Source organism: Lepus europaeus, chromosome 23, assembly GCF_033115175.1.
Source record: "Lepus europaeus isolate LE1 chromosome 23, mLepTim1.pri, whole genome shotgun sequence".
Lineage (NCBI taxonomy): Eukaryota > Metazoa > Chordata > Mammalia > Lagomorpha > Leporidae > Lepus > Lepus europaeus.
In genome coordinates, this window is record NC_084849.1 from 13,829,931 (window position 1) to 13,852,008 (window position 22,078).

Genomic DNA, 22,078 nt, shown 5'->3' on the forward strand with positions numbered 1-22,078 from the left:
TTTGCGCGCGAACTCTTTAACTACAGGGATCCAGGGGTTCCCTGAGGGACGCCACAGCCGCTGCGGACCCGGTCACCTTGGTCCCCCAGCCATGGAGCGCTCCGCCGTGCAGCAGCAGGAGCAGCCGGCGGCGGCCAAGATGCGGAACCTGCCGTGGTAGGAGCAGGCGCGGCGGCCTCGGCGGGAAGGGGTCGGCCGCGCTGGGGGCGCAGGTGGCGGCCCTCCTGGGCCCGGCCGGTGACAGCGCCGGGGCTCGATCCCGCGACCCAGAGTGTCCTCTTCCCTCTGGCCGTAGTCTGCCGTGGAGCTGCCGGCCAAGCTCTAGACCAGAGTGGCGGTGGGGCCCGGGGCTGGCTGTCCCCAGGCGCCGCGCGTGGAGCGGCCACCCGATTTGCCTGGGACGCAGGCGGGTCGCCCGGCGTGGGAGCTTGGGATCGCTGCCGGGTGCTCCGAGTGCAGATCTTGCGCGCTTGCCCGTCCCGTGTCCACGGCTAGGTGGGGTCAGGGGCGCCTAAGGCGACATTTTCGAGTGGCATCAGCACGTTAGAATCTGTGCGGTCCTCCCACTGTGCTTGCCACATTTCCCGTCGCCCCGAGAGGAGCCACTCCCCCTTTCCGCCTATTCTGGGCTCTCCGTGTAAGCGGCATCACACGATGTGTGGCTTCTCTCATCTCGCCGTGTTTGCAAGGTTCCTCCGTGTAGTGGGAGTGTCAGAACTCCATCGTATGCATAGAGGGCGCTTCCTCTGGACCTTCGTCCGGCGGTGGGTGTTTGGGTAGGGGTTCCCCGGGGAAGTCTCTGTCCGTAGTCGGTGCCCACTCAGGTTGACATCGGAGGTAGACAGCTGGAAAGGTGAGACGAGAGCTCCGTCTCCCATCTTGGGCTGTTAACACGTTGGGCTAGTTACTGCACTGAGTGGGGGACGGGGACACGGGAGCTGTTGTGTGCCTTGTACCATGTAGTGACACCCAGTTGTCACCACTAGAAATGTCACCAGGTAGCCCCGGAGCGCCCTGGTTGAGAACCACAGGTCTGTATGGAACCCTGCAGGGTTTCCTTTCTCGTCCTCTTTGAGTTGGGGTAGGAAAGGCTTCTTCTGCACATACAAACCGTTCTCGAGTTTCCGCATGTCGTATATATTCTGAATTCTATTGCAGGGTCGAAAAATACCGGCCACAGACGCTGAGCGATCTCATTTCGCATCGGGACATCCTGAGTACCAGTAAGTACCCGGGGTTAGTTACTCTCGTGTGTGCTGACGAGGAGTGCGCAGTCTGATCAGGCTTGTGGGCTGCGGCTGTAGGCGTGGAGCCCTCCCCTCTCCTGCTGCACTGCCTCAGACTTGCCCACGGCCCACAGCCTGGGTGCGGAGTGTGTGCGTCCCAAGCCCGCGGCTCCCGGGGTTGGGCCGGTCCCAGGGACTGACGGTGGCGCCCTGTCTTCCTGATCCTCAGTTCAGAAATTCATTAGTGAAGACCGACTGCCACACCTGCTTCTCTACGGCCCTCCGGGGACAGGAAAGACGTCCACCATCCTCGCCTGTGCGAAACAGCTGTACAAAGACAAAGAATTCGGCTCCATGGTCTTGGAGGTAACCGGGGTTATTCCTGCTCCACAAAGGACTCCGCCTCTGAACTTGCCTGTGCTGGTTTTATTGTAACTTCAAGTGTAAAAGGAAGCAGGTTGGAAGTGAGCTGTTGGACTCCACTCTTCTCCGTGTGGTCATCTCCGTCCAGTTGGCGCCTGCCCGCCAAGGGTGGTTGTGGGCTGGCGATTCCCTTCACCCAGCCCCTCCTGGGCCCCTCCTGGGCCCCTCCTGCCTTCCCGGCGGCCCCTGTACCGCTTTCTGCCTGGAAGGCCGAGCCATATCGCCTCTACGCTCCCTTTACCCCCTGGCTCCTGGATGGGTTGGCCAGTAGGAGCCCTGGCATGGAAACGGGGCCAGGAGAGAGTGCCCAGACCTGCCCTGGGGGTGACTGCCAGCGGGCGCTGCCCCCCTCCCTCCCCCACAGGGCACAGCTCACGGGTGGTGTCCCTCCCTCCCTCTCCAGGGCGCGTGGTCCTGTGCGGCCCCCCCCCCCCCAGCACCTTTTAAGTCATCACTTCATTGATTCTCTTCAAGTGACTACATTTGAGTAGATTGCTGGGACCTGGGATGGTACACGTGGATTAGAAAAGTCCAAATACTGTTTCTGTAAGAGAAAACCGTGTATCTTACTTTTTGGGTTGTGGGAGCCGGGATGAACATTGTTCTGCCAGGCCCTGGGTGCTGTCGGTGTGGCCTGGCCAATGAGTCCTTTCCGGTTTCTGGGGAGCGCCGCCCTCGAAGGCTTGGGAGAGTTGCCATTTGCCTTTCAGAATGTAAGGTATTAGCTTAGTGAGTTTTGAGGACAACTTTGTTTTTTTTTTTTTTTTTTTAACTGTCATTAAACCATGAAAGCTGAATTGATGAAAAAATACCTGAAAACCAAGAATTCTGGGGCAGGCGTTGCAATGCAGCAGGTGGAACGGCCACTTGGGCGGCCGCAGCCCTTACTGTGTCCCAGCCCCCTGCTCACTCGTCCTGGGATGCAGCGGGAGACCCACCTACGTGGGAGACCTGGGTGGAGCTCCTGGCTCCTGGCTTCGGCCTGGCACAGCCAGCTGCAGGCATTTGGGAGTGAATGAGCAAACGGTTCTCTCTCTGTCACTCTGCCTTTCAGGTAGATGACGATAGATGACATCAAAAATAAAAGCAGGAATTTATAGAAAGCAAATTGTGGTTTCTGATTTTGGGTTTTCTTCTTCCACATTTAGCTGAATGCGTCGGACGACCGAGGAATTGATATCGTTCGGGGACCAATCCTGAGCTTTGCTAGCACAAGGACAATATTTAAGTAAGAATTATTTGCGTGCTTTCTCCCCTTGGAAATCTTGATCCGTGAGGCGATGTGGCTTAGTTTTCCAGTTTTTGAAGGGGGAGAAAGAGGGCCTTGTCAAAAACAGCATGAAAAATAAAGTTCCAGCACGGTGGTAAGGAATGTTACAATACAAATGGTGAGATAGAATATTATCTAAACCTACACCAGCAAGTGCCTTCAGGAAGCACTGGCTTCATTTCGTTAGCAGACCAAAGACTGGCCATAGCCTAACTAGGTGTTAGGCTCAGATGAGCGAGTTGGAGTTTAAACAAGATGAACAGATCTGGAAGAGTACGTAGGCTGTGTGGAGAGACGGATGAAGCACAGAGGAGGAGGGGGCACGGGGCAGGCGCAGTGATGGGTGGAGGAGGAAGGCAGCAGGGAGGGCACCGGGAGGGCGGAAGTTAGACCTGGGTTCCCGGCCAGGGCTGCAGGCGCAGTGGGCACTTCCTGTTAGCCCTGCTTCAAGGTCTGGGAGCAGTGGCCTGTGAGGACGGAAGTTTAGGCCCGGGTGGTGCAGCGACACAGTGCCGTGTGTCTTCCTAGGAAGGGCTTCAAGCTGGTGATCTTGGATGAAGCGGATGCCATGACTCAGGACGCCCAGAATGCCTTGCGAAGAGGTGAGGAGCTGCCGAGGGCCGTGCTGGAGGCCCCGAGACGCCCGTGGCTTCTCTGTTTCTGTTCAGCTCGTGGTCTGGAGAAGCCTCTGTCCTCTCTCCCGCATCCTACGGCCCCGAGCAAATTCCCCTCGGCCTAGCAGGGCTTCCGCTCAGAGCTGTAGGGGCGTGCCCTGTCGGGCCTCCTAAGGGGGGGCGCTCTCTGCTGTCACCCTCCTGTGCCTCTGGACTTCACTCCACGCTTGGGAATTTGCATCGTTCCCAAACTATTGGACCATTCTGGTGTCTGCCCTTGGATTCCAAGTGGCCACATTGTAAATGGATACTGGAGTTTGGCGGCGCTCGGAAAACAGACCCTGCTTCCCCACGCATGCGCCGGTGAAGGACCATGCCGTGTGTGTCTTGTGGGTCTGAGGCCATCCATCTGTCTTAAAGGGGACTTGGACTCTGTTAGGGTGCTGAGTGGATCAGCTCAGAGAGGAGTTAGGAAGGGAAGGAGCGGTTTGTGTGCATATGGGAGGGGGGCGGGGAAGGAGAGGGGGGCGGCTGCTTGGAGCACAGCTTCTGCTCCCAGCACACTAACAGTGCTTCTTCAGCCTCGTGTTCTGTGGAGTGACTGTCAGTCTGGGCAGGTCCCCGCGCGGGAACACTGGGTCCCTGCAGAATGGGACTCTCCTCGCGGGCCTGCTGCTCCCCCGGTGCTCTCAGGCCCCCTCCCGCCCAGGAGAGCGTGAAGCTGCCCGAGAGTTTATGCAAAGGACAGGAACCCTGGGTCGCTGGTGTTAGTGGGAGGAGGGGCGAGCGGGCCAGAATCCTGGCGAACCATCAGAAAGAAAATGTCCCATGAGATCCGCAGGAGGCGGCAGGTCCATCAGCTTCTGCCAGAGGGAGCGGCTGCCTCCCATCCCGAAGCCCCGCCTCTCCCCTAGTGGTAGACCCCCTCCAGTTTGCACTCTGGAACGTAACCAGGGAGAATGTCGGGGGTGGGGTCCTTAGGAGAACGTGCGGTTGTATTTTCCCTCCCCAGTGATTGAGAAATTCACCGAAAACACCAGGTTCTGCCTCATCTGTAACTACCTGTCCAAGATCATCCCCGCCTTGCAGTCCCGGTGCACACGGTTCCGATTCGGGCCCCTGACACCGGAACTCATGGTGCCGCGCCTGGAACACGTGGTGGAGGAGGAGAAGTGAGTGTGCGGGTTGGGGACTGAGCGGGGTGAGGGAGGCCCGGGGTGATGGCTGGTTCCCACTCTCATGCGCTGGGCACGGTCACCTCTGGCGCCTGGCCCCTCGCCAACTTCCTCCTCCTGGAAGTCCCTCGGTTCTTGTCTTGTGTTCTCCGATGCCGCCCTCCTCGCCCGGAAGCAGGCCCGATTCCTCCTCCTCCTCTTTGTCATCGCAGACGGCACGCGACCCAGTCCCTCCTGCGGGGACGCTGCAGCCTGTTGTGGACTAGAAGGCGGGTCCCGATGCCACACGAGCTGCCTGCCACACGGCTGTGGGTTCCGAGCGAGCGTTGGCGCCACAGTGGCGGGCGGATGGTGCCGGGGTTCGTTCTCCAGAGCAGTGGCCCAGCGCCAGGACCCCTGCTCCTTCGGGTCTGCCTGCACCTGGCGTGGCCGGGACTGCTAACGTGGAGTCCACGTCCCTGACACCAGAGAGAGTTCTAGATGGCACGCATCAGGAGCGTGTCAGCAGCTCTGGCCTCCTTGTCGTCTAAGGCCGGAGTCACTGCAGGCTGTCCGGGTCCCCTCGGCAAATGCCGTGTGTGCTCCCAGGAGGCCCCGTAACGAGTGCTTCTGCCTGTTTCCTTTAGGGTCTATGTCAGTGAAGACGGCATGAAAGCTCTTGTAACTCTGTCCAGCGGGGACATGCGGAGAGCCCTGAACATCCTGCAGGTAGGGCCCTGCTCGCAGCCAGCCTTGAAGAAAGGCCTAAGCTGCAGGACTGCCGCTCTGAATTCAGAGGCCCGGACCCCCCACGCCCTCACCCACGCCCCAGCCTTAGTGTGTGGAGGAGTTGACCCCTTTGTGCTAACCAGGCAGAGGCAGGGAGGATTCTGCAGCCGCACAGCCCAGCCGGCAAGCAGCAGCGTCCCCTTAGGATGTGGCTCTCCCCACTCTGACAGCACGCGGGGCCGGGCCGTCCTGCACGCAGTAACATCGCTGCCTCAGCAGGTTCCTCCTGGCCGCCTGCAGCCTGGGGCTGTGGGGCCGCCTCGAGGGTCCTCCCTCTGTGTGCAGAGCACCAACATGGCCTTTGGGAAGGTGACGGAGGAGACCGTGTACACCTGCACGGGGCACCCGCTCAAGTCCGACATCGCCAACATTCTGGACTGGATGTTGAATGAAGACTTCACCACAGCCTACAGGAGTATCCTTTCTTGTGTCCGTGGCCTGGGGCCTGGAGGGGGCCCCGGAGCTCACATAGCTCGGGCCAGCATCTTAGACCTTGCTGGCCAAGGCTGATGGCCGCATGTGGCTCTGGGCAGCGCCGAGCGGGAGCAGGCGTCTGTGGCCCCAGCGTTCCTCCCGAGGGCTCTGAGCTGCCTGCGGTTTGAAGGGAAGGGAGGGCAGCCGCAGGCCTTGGGAGGGAAGGTGCACATCCTTTAAAGTGGTCACTGTTAGCTGTAGTTTTGCTCGGATTGGTGCCCTGAAGCCCTTGGGGAAGGCGTCTGGCTCTGTCCTCTACTAGCAGGAGACAGAAAGCCCTTCCTGAAGATAGAACTTAAGAGAAATAAGAATGGGGGTCTAACGTGTGCAACTTCCACTTGAAAAACAGCTGTGTTGGAGTCATGAGTGCTGCTTTAAAGTTGCCCCGGGATAGGAGTTTGTTGTAGTGGTTAAGATGGGGCCAGTGTTGTGGCAGAGGGTCAAGCCCCGGCCTGCAGTACCGGCATCCCATATGGGCACCGGATCCAGTCTCAGCCGCTCCACTTCCGATCCAGCTCCTTGCAAATCCACCTTGGAAGGCAGTGGGTGATGGCCCAAGTATTTGGACCCCTGTCACCCACTTGGGAGACATGGATGGAGTTCTAGACTTCCAGTTTTGGTCTGGCCCAGCCCTGGCTGTCGTGGCCATTTGGGGAGTGAACCAGCAGTTGGAAGATCATTTGCTATCTCTTCCTTTTCTCTCTGTAATTCTGCCTTTCAAATAAATAAATCTCTTCCCAAAATAGACACCTGTATCCCACATTGGAGAGCCTGGTTCGGGTCCTGGCTCCATTCCCGTTGCTACTTCCTGCTGTCATATATCCTGGGAAACAAGAATCAGCAGATGGTGGTTCAGGTACTTGGGTCCCTGCCACCAGGTGGGAGACCTGGGTTGAGTTCCTGGCTCCCAGCTTTGGCCCAGCCCAGCTCAGCCCTGGGTACTGTGGGCATTTGGGGTGTGAAGCAGAAAATAGGAGATCCCTCTGTCTCTGACTTTCAAATAAATAAAATCAGAGTCACAGAGTTGCTCACCGGGGTTTGGATTCCAAGTTCCTGTAGAGTGGGTGTTCCGGATTTTGCCCCTCGGCCTTAGCCGCTCCTCCAGATATTATGGAGTTGAAGACCGTGAAGGGGTTGGCGCTGCACGACATCCTGACAGAGATCCACTTGTTTGTGCACAGAGGTGACGCGTGGCTTCCCCCGCCGGGAGGGGGCGCGCGTGGGGTCACAGATGGTGCCACAGAAGGAGGCTCCAGTCTCGAACAAACGGGAATGACTGAGCGTACAGCTGACTCCTTATTTTTTGGCAATTCTTTTGAAAAACTTTTTTAATCTTTAGAAATGCTGGAGGAAGTGGGGAAAAAAAAAAACATCTTGAAGGCTACTTCCTCCCGGAGTTTATCGTCTATGGCAAAAATGAATGTTTGAGTTCAGACTTCCGTAAGATTGCTTGCCCGGAAACAGGGAGATGCCGTATGCTCACACAGACCCGCGGTGGGGAGTGTCCCGCCCACTCCCCACGTGTGGCCTGCGAGATGTGTGCTCTGGCCCTGCCGGCGCGACCACGGGAGACCTGAAATCCAGCACCGGGGTGCCAGGCTCGTTTAAGTCGATCATGTCCTGTGATCCCCAAATGATGCTCTGAATGCCCAAATGGCCCGCGGCGCATAGATTCCCCCCCCCCCCGATGTAAGCCACCGGGGTCTTAGGGAAACCCTCCTGAGCTGTACCCCTCCTGTACCGTCTGTGTAATTGATTCTCAGCCCAGAGGAAATCCCCCAGCCCAATTAAACAGGTCTCTTGGGGAGCCCCGGGCCTGCATGTCTCCCCAGACTCCCAGGGGGACCTCGACCCAGCCTTTTCAGCTCTCATCTCCACAGCAGCCATCTGCAGACTGGAGCCTTCTCGGGGCAGTGCACGCTGGTTCTGCCTGCTCGCGTGTTTTTAAACTGGGATGGTGAGAACTTAGCATGCAAGTCAGCGCGCAGACCTGCCCCGGGGCTGCAGGAGCCGTGCTGGGGGCTTCCACGCACTCACGAGCACCAGGGAATCCGCTGATTGGTCTTTTTTTACTCTGAAGAAACGCAGGATAGAGTGGGTGAAAACGGGGATGCCCACACCACGTGTATGTTCATCTTAGAGGTGCACTTGTTCAAGCCCCGCCTGAGGCCTCCAGAGTTCAGTTAGCTGTTTGCTGTTTATACTCGAGCTTTTTCCCCTTGGTAATGACGGACAGACCCTCACTCACTGGACTTCCTTCTCCCTCAGTTGACTTCCCGTCGTCAGTTCGAATACACCTGCTGACTAAAATGGCAGACATCGAGTGAGTGATTTTCCGTTTTAATTCTTTCCTTTTCCCCCACCCTGTTTGATCTCGAAATGCTTGGTTTCAGCTTTGTCTACATTGTTCCTACACAACAGAATCCACTTAGTGGTACTGAGTGTTACGTGGCAAAGACAGTGGCTTCTTATTTAGGCATCGGAATAGCAGCAGGGAGCGGCACCGGCCGGTTAGATTTGGGATGAGGCCTCTCCGGAGACCTCAGAGGCCTGGCCCACATTGGTTCTGGGGACGCTTGCTGTCTGGGAGGCCTGCTATTCAGTGCAGACATCTAGGTCATGTGGGGACGGCCAGCTACCCAGCTGTTACTAAGGCATTTTGGCATATGCGTTAGCATGTCGGGAGGAAAGCAACAACAAACTCCTTTTCCCACTCTGCCTGGTCAGCAAACACGGTCATTAGCCCCCAGTGAGGCCGGCAGCTGTCATTCAGGTAGACGGAGTGCTGGGATCAGACACCCATCCGCTCGCCCCGGGGTGGCTTGAGGGCACCCGCCAGGTCTCGGGGGTGTGGCTTTCTCCTGTGTGCACGAGCCAGACAAGCCGCCGGCAGCCTGCCGCACTGGCACAGGTCAGCCAGACTTTCTAGTGAGCATCGCAACCCAGAGGAAGAAAATGTCGGCTTTACTTCCCTCCTAATGCGTCATGCAGCTGAAGAAATAGTCCTCTGTCCCATCCATCCTGCGTATAAACACGGCTGTCTAGAACTACAATTCTAAAAATTTCATTTATCCTCACCAGTTTGTTAGATTTATAAAATCGGTATTTAAGGCTGAACAGAAAATGTGAGAGGGACAAAAATACAAGCTCGCTGCCCAGGGTACTTTTTTGTCAGCTCCCACCCGCCCCTTTAAACAGATTTCTCAGCCCTTGGCTATCAAAGGCAGCTCCGTCCTTCACGCTTCCCGTGCTGGCTTCTTTCAGGTACAGACTTTCTGTTGGCACCAACGAGAAGATCCAGCTGAGCTCCCTCATCGCTGCTTTTCAAGTCACCAGGGACCTGATTGTCGCAGACGCCTAGGTGCTGCTAGGCCTGTGGGCCCCAGCCTTGCAGCCCCGCTGTGCCTCAAGAACAGAGGACCCAGTTACAGGACAGGGAGTGAGCCGCCGTCCCCCCAGCCTGGGGAACCACTGTCCCCGCCGTACGTGGTGCACCTGCAGATGCAGGGCACCACGTTCCCGGGGGTTCAGCACGGGCTGTTCAGCAAAGTTCTAATGTCTCGCTTCTCTCTGCACTGCCCCGTCTGTCTTGTAGTGGGGGGAAAACCTGATTTTCAGCATTGAAGCTTTTTATCTTTCAGTTGCTAGATGACAGGAAGTTGGCCTGTCTTTTGGTCTGGAACATAACGGCTTCACTTCTAATGTCCTAGTCTCTTCCCATGCAGCCTTAAGCACCTCCCAAGTGAAGTTTACCTGTGTCCTCTGCGGCACTGTTTTGGCCAAAACAATGAACTCTTAGAAATAAACAGACTGCTGGGCTGCTGTTGTGGTAGATAGAGCAGGGTAAGCCACCGCCTGCCACGTGGGCATCCTGTGCGAGCCCCAGCTCCAGCGCCCAGCTAATGCACCTGGGAAAGCCGCAGCAGATGGCCCAAGTACGTGTGGGTGACCCAGTGCATGGAAGATCTTTGTAACTCTGCCTTGCAAATAAATAAATGCTTTTAAAAAAGGAAACAGACTGAGTTCTCTTACTTTAAAAACTGGCCTTTTTATTTCTCCTCCTCTAAGCAGAGGAGTTACCAGCAAGTTCCAAATCGCAGTGTGGACAGTAGGAAAACCTTGAATTTAAAATATAGAGTGAAGCCTTTAGACGATGCTGTTGGGGGCCGGAGGTTCTGGGAGGCTCGCTTGTGGAGTGCGGGTTCACCCTGACTGCCCCAGGACTGCTGAGCGCCGGGACGCTCGCACGCGCAGCGCCTTCCCTGACAGCAGTTCGCTGTCCCCGTGTTAGTGTTCACCATCGGAACAAAGCAGCTTGCGGGCTGGTCGTGTTACAAGCGACTTCCCTCAGCACGTCGCGTGCTGACTTGTTTCACCTGCTTGTACGTTAGAGCCTTGGCTGACAGCACAGAGCCAATGCCTCTTCGGAGGGTGCTCTTCAACACTTCAGTTCTCAGCTGTACGATGGTGGGAAAGCAACACACACCCAGCAGAAGCTCGACTCGGAATGTCGCTCTTCTGGGCTGCTTCCACTCCACACGATGCTTCTGTTGATGGTCATGGGGGGACCCGTGCCAGGCCTAGCCAAGGTACGACACGGCCAGGCTGTGGCGGGCTGAGCAGGACGTAGCCCGTGGAAGCCGAGGCGCCTGTATTATCTGACGGGAAAGGTCACACAGTGAAGGTGGGGGCGTCAGCCCTCAGAGGTGGCAAGGCCGACCGACTCGCGGCTGTTGGACTACTTGTTTTTAAGGGTGATTATTTTTTCTTCACAGAAAAGGATGGAACGGCCACAGCGTGTAACTGTCACTTCCCTTCAAGGAGAGCCTCCTTTGGAAATGTCTCTTCAAGCAGGGGACCACCCGCTCGACAGCTGTCTGCTCCACTGGCCTCTGCGAAGGGCGGGGTGGCACGGCCACGGGGGAGGATGCTGCGTTTCTTAGAAAATAATTTAAAATATATTAACTTTTCCGAAGGCAGACTCTGACCGAGGTCTTGATTAGGGAGCTGTGCCGCAGAAGGGAGCTATTTTTGTCGAGGGGCGGAGCTGAAACTGGCTGATTAATCCCAGGAGGCTCAGCAGCACAGACAGGTCTCGCACGTGGGCCTATCCGCTGGGGCGATGCCAACACCCATTCTCCATGCAAGTAAGACACATCTTTGCAAGTGTTCGCTTTAAGTACTCTGGTTTTTAGATACCACGGAGAAAAACACAGTTGTACCTTAACATCTGAGAAAATACGAATAAATATGAAGCTAACAAATGGCACACGGCTGGCAACTCGGGAGCCTTGTGACCAGTCATGCAGTTCAGGAATATGTCCTTGGATCATCGGACACACAAATTTGTCACCCCTGTACATGCACACCATTGTTTCAGAGACAAAAACAAAACAAGCCAGGAATAGTGTCTCAGTGGGGAGCACTGCCTCGGTTCACCTGGAATTTGGCTAAAACCTCACGCCGACGGGCTCTGGGAAAACCTGGTCCTGCCGGCGAGAGCGGGGCCCGAGGGAGGAAGCTGGCCAGGTCAGAGCACTGCGGACCACATGGGGAGGACTTGAAACTGCCACCACAGCAGCTGCAACACGAAGCCGAAGCCGGCGGGCCCCACACGGAGGTCCGCCCGCCCGCCCGCCCGCCCGCCACTCACACAGCAGTAACTGCTCTTTAATCAACGACTAGGAAGAATTAAACAGGGGCTGTTCCTAAGCGGACCGAAGACTTAAAGTAAGGCCCTGTGGCCGTGGAGCTGGAATCTCTCCCTCCAAGACTGCCACGCCCATGGAGCAAAAGGCCCAGGGCAGGTCCACTGCAAACTGTTTCTGCTACATTCTCTCTGGCCCAGTCCCAAAGAAATGCCACTTCAATCCCAGACCACGTGTTCGGCCCATTACTCCGGACACTGCCAGGAAGATGGAGGCCGCTCACAGGAAACCAGCCATGCTGCATCGCTAGAAAGTCCTGTATGTGAGGAACTCTTTCATTTTCTTGGGGATTGGCAGTGCTAGGACTTGGTAGGTCGTCAGGAAGCTTCGAAGGGCTTTCCGGCATAAGTGCTTCAGTGAGGAGAGGACTCTGGGCGCCGTCCAGAACTGGACGTGGCCATCTCTGGTCCTGCCACGAAACAAACCCACGTGTTAGGACAGGCCTGGGAAGTTCACGCTTTTACTGCGATGCATGATCATGTGTCTACTTGGACTTGAACTAGGCGACTCCAGGGACTGAAACGTAACTCGACGGTGGGGATGGACGTAAAGGCCGCAGTGCTGCACAATGAAGAGGCTTTAACGCCAAATGCTCCCACCTCTGTGGGCACTGGCCGTTCTGAGTCAGATCACTGTTAGTCAAGTGTGACACAGGCACTAGAGGTGTCACCGTGAGGTGGTCTCAGCCCCGTCAGTAGCACCTGCCTCCTTGTGGACTGGCCCCACCAGGTGGCACGAGCTGTTAGCATGCAATGGCATCCAAGTCAAATATTAAGAGTAGATAACGACCCAGTGCCATGGCAGAATAAAATACCTGAATTTCCTACCAGATTCCCATAAAGCCTTCCTCTCTGTCCCTAAAAGGCTGCAGAAGCCGCTGCCATGTGAGCAGCTCCGATACATACCCTGTGGCAATAACTCCACCATGTGGAAAAAAGGTGCAGCAAAGACCATTGGTCATAGGAGCGAACGCGATAGGAGCCTTCAGTTCCAGGGCCCAGATCCTGAGGAGCCTGCCCAAGAAGAGAGGGACACGGTCAGGCCTGCGCCGCGGGGTGCTGCCGTGGCTCGGCGCGGCCTTCTCGTTACCTGTCGTCTGCCACGGTGGCCAGGTACAAGCCTTCAGGAGAGAAGCACACAGAGCGCAGCGAGCTCATGTGCACGTCGCTGTCGTCCATGGCAGGGTCGAGCTGGGCGTGGCTGAGGAGGAAAAACAGGATGGTGGGCTGCAGGGAGGCGGCCCTCCCCCATCGGGAGAGGGGGGCTGCACGGAGGCGGCCCTCCCCCAACGGGAGAGGGGGCTGCAGGGAGGCGCCCTCCCCCATCGGGAGAGGGGTGCTGCAGGGAGGCAGCCCTCCCCCATCGGGAGAGGGGGGCTGCAGGGAGGCGGCCCTCCCCCATCGGGAGAGGGGGGCTGCAGGGAGGCGCCCTCCCCCATCGGGAGAGGGGGGCTGCAGGGAGGCGGCCCTCCCCCATCGGGAGAGGGGGGCTGCAGGGAGGCGCCCTCCCCCATCGGGAGAGGGGGGCTGCAGGGAGGCGCCCTCCCCCATCGGGAGGGGTGCTGCAGGGAGGCGGCCCTCCCCCAACAGGAGAGGGGGCTGCAGGGAGGCGGCCCTCCCCCATCGGGAGAGGGGGGCTGCAGGGAGGCGGCCCTCCCCCATCGGGAGAGGGGGGCTGCAGGGAGGCGCCCTCCCCCATCGGGAGAGGGGGGCTGCAGGGAGGCGGCCCTCCCCCATCAGGAGGAGGGGGGCTGCAGGGAGGCGCCCTCCCCCATCGGGAGGGGTGCTGCAGGGAGGCGGCCCTCCCCCAACAGGAGAGGGGGCTGCAGGGAGGCGGCCTTCCCCCATCGGGAGAGGGGGCTGCAGGGAGGCGGCCCTCCCCCAACAGGAGAGGGGGGCTGCAGGGAGGCGGCCCTCCCCCAACAGGAGAGGGGGGCTGCAGGGAGATGCCCCTCCCCCAACAGGAGAGGGGGGCTGCAGGGAGATGCCCCTCTCCCAACAGGAGAGGGGGGCTGCAGGGGGGCGGCCCTCCCCCATCGGGAGGGGGGGCTGCAGGGAGGCGGCCCTCCCCCAACAGGAGAGGGGGGCTGCAGCCTGGAGGAAAAGGCCTCTCAGAAGGCGCCCAGAGACGTGGACGGCCAAAGGGTTACTAACACTTCCCTGTGCTAATTTCCTTATGCAAACTAGGTCAGCCCTCACTTTAACACCACAGTACAAACTCGGTCTTTTTTAGGCTAAGATACATGACAATTATAGGACTACCTATTATTTGCTTCATGAAGTAACAAAGAAAAAGGAAAAAGTAGACCTAGCCTGGGAGAACATGAGAATTCATTTTGGAAGTAACGGTTTTGGTAAGGCCCTCAGCCTGTTACTACGGTGATCAGTGAGCGGAAACCAGCAGTCACTGGGGTTCTCACCACAGTGCAGCCACAGCGCACAGAGCCTCTCCGGTCAGAGGACCAAGGACACTCGGGGCTGAATGGAGAGTTTCATGGGCAACGCCGCATTGCTAAGCCCTGGACCCAGCAGGCCTCTGGATCCAGGCTGTCCCCTCCCCGGTTCGGATGTGAACCGCAGGCAGGCGTGCCACCAGCGATCCCACGGGGAACGGCCGCAGCAGGTTCAGGCCTTACCGGAGAGACCTCAGCCTCTCCCCAGTGTACGGGTCCCACATGATCACGCTGGTGTCGTAAGACGCCGTGACCAGCAAGGCAGAGTCGGGGGAAAAGTCACAGGAGACAACACTGCTTTGGTGGCCCTCGAGCTTCCGGATCAAGGTGTAGGACCGCATGCTCCAGAGAAAGACCTGCGGGAAGGAACAGGTGCCTGGTGAGGGCCAGAGCCAGGTGCACAGCACTCCCAGTGAGAGGCCCCGCTGACTCCCTCCTCAGGCCCCACAGCCAGCTGAGCTGAGTGCACTCCCCCTCCGCACTGTCAGGTTTACAAACAGTGGACACACTCCGAGAGCTCTCTTAAAGGGAGAACAACCCAAGGGAGCCTGGGAAGACTGTGATGGGGAGGCCTCTAAGCCTGTTTGCGCTGAGAGACCTAAGCCAGGTGCCGCATTAACACCGAGAACAGAGGCCGGTGCTGTGGCACGGTCGGTGCAGCCGCCGCCTGCAGCGCCAGCATCCCACACGGGCCCTGGTTTGTGTCCCGGCTGCTCCGGTTCCCACCCAGCTCCCTGCTAATGCTTCTGGGAAAGCAGCAGAGGACGGCCCAAGTGCTTGGAACCCTGCTGCCCACATGGGAGACCCGGATGGAGTTTCTGGTTCCTGGCTTCAGCCTGACTCAGCCCTGGCCATTAAGGCCATTTGGGAAGTGAGCCGGCCAATGGAAGATTTCTCTCTGCCTCTCCCTCTCTGTGAGTCTGCCTTTCAAATAAATACAACTTTAAACAATCCCAAAACTGGGTTAGCAGTGAAGGCGGGGGCCACCCCACAAAGCAGTGCATCCGGGAACTCTGCACTTCAGACCCAGCGCGTCACCTCACACCTGACAGCCATTCCTGCTGGACTTCACAAAAATAAAAAATGAAAAATAAAGGAATGTTTAGATGTTGATTTCACTTCCTCCCCTTCATGGGGTGGGGAGCCTGTGTTCTGCCAGGGGCCATCAGGATATTTATGTTACTGACAGGCCAACACAATCACCACCTGAGAAACCAGCCTGCTACAGATTCACGGACTTGAGCTGCCTCCGGGGCCAGTCCCGATGATTTCACAGCCTTCCATGCCCGGGGGCTGGACCTGCCTCCGCCCTTCAGCCCTGCTTGAAGCAAAGTTTCAGGAGTTCCAGGCCTCAAATGAATGATTAACCACCTGGGCTGTACTGAGGGTGAACTCTGAACCTTGCTATCAGTCCCAGCAAATGGCTCATTGCAAATACAAAGCACGAACAGAAACAAACGGGGTCTCTAACAGGCAGGGTCTCAGGACAAGTTTCACAAGTGAATGCAAGTCCTGCTTCGATGGATCAGATTAGATGACTCAAAGGAAACTTAGTTCTACAGGTGCGCTGCAACTTTGAGGCTCCAAGGGTAGGAGTGTGGAAGGCACACCTGTCTCACTTTATAAAGGGAAACAGCCCTCCAATCACAGGAGACTTGCTTCCCAGTTCCCAGCCCCGCCTCTCCTTTGGTCCTTGTGGTGCAGGAGGCCATGGGCTCCATCGGAGCCAATACAGACGCACTTTGAGGACACTTGGTGACACAGACACACACACACACACACCGGGCTGCTGCTCCAGGCCCCTACATCTCCCTGGACTGCGGCAGGGAGGAAGTGGGGGGACAGCAGCTGATAGCTGAGACAGTGGGGGGACAGCAGCCGATGGCTCAGACTCACAGTGGGGGGACAGCAGCCGATGGCTCAGACTCACAGTGGGGGGACAGCGGCCAACGGCTCAGACTCACGGGGGGGGGGGGGGGGGGGACAGCGGCCGACAGCTCAGACTCACAGTGGGGGGGCTCAGACTCACAGTGGGGGGACAGCGGCGGACAGCTCAGACTCATCAGGGGGGGGACAGCGGCCGAGGGCTCAGACTCACAGTGGGGGCTCAGACTCACAGTGGGGGGACAGGCTCAGACTCACAGTGGGGGGACAGCGGCCGAGGGCTCAGACTCACAGTGGGGGGACAGCGGCCGACAGCTCAGACTCACAGTGGGGGGACAGCGGCCGACGGCTCAGACTCACCGACTTCTCCCCAGCTGCGGAGCACAGCATGCTGCAGTCCGGGGAGATGGAGCAGCAGTAGACCCACTGCAGGTGGCCCGACAACACCTGGATCTGTTTCCCTGCACAGACAGAAGTGGTTGTGAGCCAACACTCCAAACACCAAAGCAGGAAGACCACCGTGGGCTCTTTATCAGCTGGGCCCCAAAGCCCACTTACTGAATGCAGAAAGATGCCACAGGAGGTGTCATGGAAGCACCTGTAACCCATTAACACGGTATTTTAATGCCCCAGGAAAATCACCACAAATCTATGCACTAAGAGGTACATGGTTACACGTGTACCTCTTTGGTAGCAGAGAACATTCCCTGAGCACCCTTCCCAACTTAGAAACACGCTGTCTGTCCCTGGTTTAAACTCCAGCACTTCTGCACTGTCCCATGGATCCCAGGGCAGAGGGCAGGCCCTCCCCCAGGGACCCGCACTGGTGTGGAGCAGTACAGGCGAATGCACCGAAGCCAGGATGACTCCCATTGTCTCCCTGGGTCTTGGCCTTTGAACCAACCAGATGCCGGTCCACAAGGGAATGAGTGAAGAAACAGTGATAGACCCAGCCTGTTAACGCTGACGCAATTAGAAGCAAGGAGTTTTCCAAGGGTTACGAGGGATAATGTTCAATGAAAAAGGCAGAACACAGAAAACATGATGATTTCATTTTTGTGAGCTGGGGACCCCAAATCTCCTGAATAGGAACGTATGTGTGCGTGGGACTGCACGAGTATAGGGAACACGATGGGAAGATACACACTGGGCTCTCTCACGGGCTGCTGGGTCACAGGGGAAGCCGCAGGGATACAACAGAGGGAGGCGAGAGAGAACGGGGAGAAAGAGCAAGCAAGAAAACGAAGAACTTCTGTAAGCAGACGCAGAGTCACGCATCTGAATTTATGAAGTTTATGTGCACATGTGGATATACAGAATTAGTATTTTAAAAATGTCACCATTCAGGACCAGCGCTGTGGCAAAGTGGGTAAGATCGCCACCTGCAGTGCCAGCATCCCATATGGACGCTGGTTCGAGTCCCGGCTGCTCCTCTTTGGACCCAGCTCTCTGCTATGGCCTGGGAAAGCAGTAGTAGATGGCTCAAGTTCTTGGGCGCCTGCACCTGTTTGAGAGACCTTGAAGAAGCTCCAGGTTCCTGATCAGCCCAGATCTGGCCGTTGTGGCCACTTGGGGAGTGAACCAGTGGATGGAAGACCTCTCTCTGCCTCTCCCTCTCACTAACTCTGCCTGTCAAATAAATAAATAAATCTTAAAAAAAAAAAAAAAAAAAAAAAAAGCAAGCCATGGTTTGTTCAGGTGTCAAATCCCAGGATGTTGTGAGAACTGTAAAATAAGGCAACGAGGTGGGTGAAGCAGGGGTCAGGTATCTGAGCACCCAACTTTCTTCCTCTCTTCTCCTGTGAAAAGCCACAATAAGTGGAGTCATCCACTCCACCCACCCAGTCACTCTCTCTTATCCTTTCCCACCCATCAGGAGGTTTCCAAAGTCACCGGCTGGTGGCCGGCTGCCTCCAGCACTTGTTTAAAAAGCACTAAGAGTGGCTGAGCACGGCCTTGTTGAGGCCACAGCGAGAGGACGGCCGGCCGGGCCACAGCGAGAGGATGACTGTCTAGGACACAGTGAGAGGATGGCCGTCTAGGACACAGTGAGAGGATGGCTGTCTAGGACACAGTGAGAGGACGGCCGGCCAGGCAAAAGTGAGAAGACGGCCGGCCAGACCACAGCGAGAGGACGGCCGTCCAGTCCCAGCGAGAGGACGGCTGTCCAGGCCACAGTGAGAGGATGGCCGTCCAGTCCCAGCGAGAGGATGGCCGTCCAGGCCACAGCGAGAGGACGGCTGTCCAGGCAAAAGTGAGAAGACGGCCGGCCAGACCACAGTGAGAGGACGGCCATCCGGGCCACAGGAGCAGGCCCACAGCAGACACCAAATCTGCCCACACCTGGATCCTGGGCTTCCAGCCTCCAGAACTGCCAGCTGTGCCGCTGAAGCCACCCGGCCACCCTCACGCTCGTTTCCGGGGCAGGAGAAAGGTCCCCTCTCGTGGCTGTGGGAAGCTGGGACAGTCACGGCCCAGGCCAGCCTCTGGATCTTTCCTGCCAGCCCGAGCTGGCTAAGCCACCACCCTCACGCTCGTTTCCGGGGCAGGAGAAAGGTCCCCTCTCGTGGCTGTGGGAAGCTGGGACAGTCACGGCCCAGGCAAGAGTGCTGGCGCCGCAGCATTACGGTGACCGATGTGCCCTCTCCTGGCCCGTCACAGCCTCCCACCTCTGTTCCCTGAAGCCTGAGCCCACCCATCTGCAGAAGAGGCAGACCCTGTGTCCCCTTCCCAGGTAATGATCAAAACCAGACGCACGTGGGATTCCTAACCGGGCCACTCCCTGCACACACAAGGCAGAATCCCATAAAAGCAAACCCCTCTGGCCAAAGAGAATTCACTCTAGTCCTAGGTTCTATCCCACAAAGAAACTCTGACCTCTAACAGGAAGCACCCAAGGGGGACTTCTGCAGACCAGTGGTACTCCACATGGGGTGACTCTAGCACTACTGGAGAGGGTGCTACCAGTACCTAAAGAGAAACGGCCAGGCACGCTGCTCAGTATCACCCAGCCCCAAACGCTGGGAGTGCCAAGGATGAGAACACCTGCTCTAGGTCACGTGTTTCCACTGCACGCGGCTGTCACTCCAAGGGCTTGAACAATCGGTTCTCGGTGGCGCAAAGACATCTTACATTTCCCATGTGTAAAGCACAGGTGTGCATTCAGGATGTGAACCGATACAGTCAGAATTCACACCTGGGTCCCACATCAGCTGAGTCAACCGACAACAGACAAATAGTCCCTTTAAAAACTGCATGTGTGTGCAACATGTACAGACACATTTTCTCGTCGTTAGTCCCTAAATGATACCCACTGAACTGCTCCCATCCTGTCCACATAGTACCAGGAGTTAGAAGTGACCTGGACATGACGTAAGCACAGGAGGATGTGCCCGAGTTATGTGCACACACAGCACCACGTGTTACACGGGACTTGAGTCCCCGCGGGATCTGGGATCTGCGGAGGGGTCCGCAGGCCGATCGGGGACTGCAGGGAGCTTCTCTGGGACGGGGGCGTGTCTAACACCACCCCTTAGGAGGCAGGACCAGCAAAAAGGTCGAGAAACGCCGATACAGATAAAAATGACGGTGGGCAAGTGGCGAAAGGGGGCAAATGTAACAGCTGAGGACGTAGCACGCGGTTCCGCCCGCCCCCTACCGTGCTTATTCAGGTCCCAGATGCGAAGAGTCTTATCCCGGGACGCAGAGACCAAGATCAAACTGCCGCTGGGTGTGAAGCTCAGGTCTCTCACGACATCTTGGTGGCCGGAAAGATTCAAAAGCAGGAGCCCTGGCGTGGGAGCAGGAGCAGGAGCAGGCAGTCAGAGCGAGGGGCGGCCCCCGCGGTGCTGCTGGGAAGTGTCACCAGCCTCCCAGGACCTACCTGTCTGCACCTCCCAGATCTTTATCTGTCCATCATTGAGTCCCGTGGCAAGAATCAGGCAGGAGACATCTGGTCCTTGGGGGTGGTGGCGTGCCCACAGCTTCCTACTGGGCGGCGAAGGCCACGGGCTGAAGGCCAAACCCCAGACGATCTGACCACAGTCCAGCGTCTTCTCCTTTGGGCTGCCTCGCCCTTTGGGGTCATTTTTGCTACTTCGGCTTTTGGCTTCAAACCCTTTAGGGATGCTAGGGGAAGCAGAGGTTTCTGTATGAGTTTAAAATGGTTACCAAATCAACCAGCTTTTCATCCGGGGACATCTTAAGAAACACACTGGCCTTGGGTGAATTCTGATGTCACTTTTCTCTTTGCTTCTTTGCAGAACCAACCCAGCAGCGGCCTTGCTGGCCGTGCCTCCTCCCCTCTGCAGCAGCTCTGCAGAGGGGTGACCTGCCTTGTGGGACAACTGGATCACGGGGGCTCCAGGGAGTTCTACGCTTGCTCAGAAAGTTCCCCTGGGCCCTGATGCGAGGAAAGAAAGCCGCATTCCGTTTTTCCCATGAGACAGCGAGCAAACTCGGGCCGTGGGTCTGGAACTAGGACAGAACTCAGAATCTGAATATCCACCTGCCGCTCTCCTGCTAACGAGTCCCTCTCCTCCAGCTCAGAAACGCCAAGGCACTGGGAAATAAACGCTTTTCTTGCAGACACAGTCTGTTTGGTACATGCTGGCTTCCACCTTCACCTACGAGCTTCCAATTCATGAAGCTCTCGTGTGCGTGTGCGTCCCAGGTGTACGCCCAGCATAGGAACCGAGGAGCAGGGACGTGAGCAGAGGGTAAGAACCTACCGAGCTGTTCAGAGGTCCACTGCCCCAAAAGACCTCTTGGCCAACCCTCTCCTTTCACATCGCACTTAGGGGAACCATCAGCTGAATGAGGCTCTGTGCCTGGGACACACAGCCCTGGCCACAAGTGTGCCAGGCAAAGTCCCAGCGGCACAAGCAGGTAGGCAGCCCCGCACAGTCTGCTGTCTGCCCCACACCTGACTGTAGCACTTTTCTCCGTGACCCGACCGTGACTGCTGTATATCAAACCCAGGGGAAAGGACACGCAAAAGCCAGAGCTGGGGACAAGTTCGGATTGGTTCCGTGAGAAACCCTACACACAACATACATGCAAACTGGGATTCGTCATGTGTTCCATGTGTTCCTGGAAAATCACTGAGTAGATCACAATTCAACTGTATGTGAAATACATTAAAGGATTTCAGCCAAGATCACCTGTAAAACTAGCAGGAAGGAGATCATGGCTCCCGCCAGCCTACGTGATCTAAATCACAGGTGGTCAGACCACGCCCAGGCCAGCAGTCTGTTTTTGCTCTTTCAAAAATCTCTTGATGTGTCAATTTTTTTTACTAAGGTATAGTTGACAAAAATTATAGCTCTCTGATGAATGTCATGTTTTGATATACATATACATTATAAAATAATTAAATGGAGCTCATTCACACATCCCTCGCCTCACATACTTAGCATTTTTGGAGGTGAGAGCATTTAAGACTTCCTCTATTAGAAACTTCCTAGTGCACAGCACGATCTATCCAGTCCCTATGCTCACCTCCAGGACTTCCTCACCCTGTGCCCTTTGACCAGAACCTCCCCACCCCCACCACCAGGGAACCGCCGCTCTCTGTCAGAGTCCAGGCATAAACCCACGTGCTGCTGCCTTTCTGTTCCCAGCTCATTTCACCTGGCGTGCTGTCCTCCAGGCTCATCTGAGCTGTGGAAATGAGAGGGTCTTCCTGGGACACAACACTCATACGGAGGGGAGTCCTCGGGAGAGACTGCCTGGCCCACCAAGTCTGACGCTGTTACTAGCTGGGCCCTCATGGGACACGGCTGCCGGCCCCTAGTCTAAAACACCCACGTGGAGGCTGACACTTCGGATCACCAAGCTGAACGTGATCCTGAGGGTCTGCACCTGAGCCTGCCCAATCTGTTAGGAAACTGGCGCAGTTTTAGCCAGGTGGCCGCATGGCCCAGCTACCTGAGCCAGGCTCCACCCCCATCCTAATGGGATTCCTGCTCCTGCTTCCCTGCCCGCCCTCAGGCAAAGTTTTAAAAGGGCCTGTTCCTGAACACGTGCTCTCTCGGCTCTTGGTTCTTCTCTCTTGGCTCTGCTCTCCTCTCTCCTCTCTGCTCT

The 22,078-nt window shown here is 57.1% G+C and overlaps 2 protein-coding genes across 3 annotated transcripts in view; one reads left to right on the forward strand and one right to left on the reverse strand.

The window, feature by feature from the left end:
• RFC5 (replication factor C subunit 5) lies at positions 1-9,980 on the forward strand. The gene is made up of 11 exons (XM_062182389.1): positions 1-156; positions 1,159-1,223; positions 1,456-1,592; positions 2,798-2,877; positions 3,448-3,521; positions 4,546-4,705; positions 5,335-5,416; positions 5,762-5,891; positions 7,056-7,133; positions 8,219-8,273; positions 9,215-9,980. The coding sequence occupies exons 1-11, from the start codon at positions 92-94 to the stop codon at positions 9,309-9,311; spliced, it is 1,023 nt and encodes a 340-aa protein (XP_062038373.1). The 5' UTR covers positions 1-91; the 3' UTR covers positions 9,312-9,980.
• WSB2 (WD repeat and SOCS box containing 2) overlaps positions 9,962-22,078 on the reverse strand; it is a 23,233-nt gene continuing 11,116 nt past the window's right edge. For both annotated transcript variants that reach the window (XM_062182388.1, XM_062182387.1), the window contains 7 exons: positions 19,878-20,122; positions 19,653-19,784; positions 16,355-16,455; positions 14,294-14,466; positions 12,748-12,858; positions 12,564-12,671; positions 9,962-12,067 (listed from right to left, as the gene is read on the reverse strand). In XM_062182388.1, the coding sequence (XP_062038372.1) occupies positions 11,905-12,067; positions 12,564-12,671; positions 12,748-12,858; positions 14,294-14,466; positions 16,355-16,455; positions 19,653-19,784; positions 19,878-20,122 (1,033 nt within the window). In that variant the 3' untranslated portion in view covers positions 9,962-11,904. The remainder of the gene's footprint in view (positions 12,068-12,563; positions 12,672-12,747; positions 12,859-14,293; positions 14,467-16,354; positions 16,456-19,652; positions 19,785-19,877; positions 20,123-22,078) is intronic.

Coding starts and splice junctions, on each gene's coding strand:
- RFC5 (XM_062182389.1), top strand. CDS start 92: ATGGAGCGCTCCGCCGTGCAGCAGCAGGAGCAGCCGGCGGCGGCCAAG. Junction 1,593..2,797: donor TCGGCTCCATGGTCTTGGAG/GTAACCGGGGTT, acceptor TTCCACATTTAG/CTGAATGCGTCGGACGACCG. Junction 7,134..8,218: donor CCACTTGTTTGTGCACAGAG/GTGACGCGTGGC, acceptor CTTCTCCCTCAG/TTGACTTCCCGTCGTCAGTT.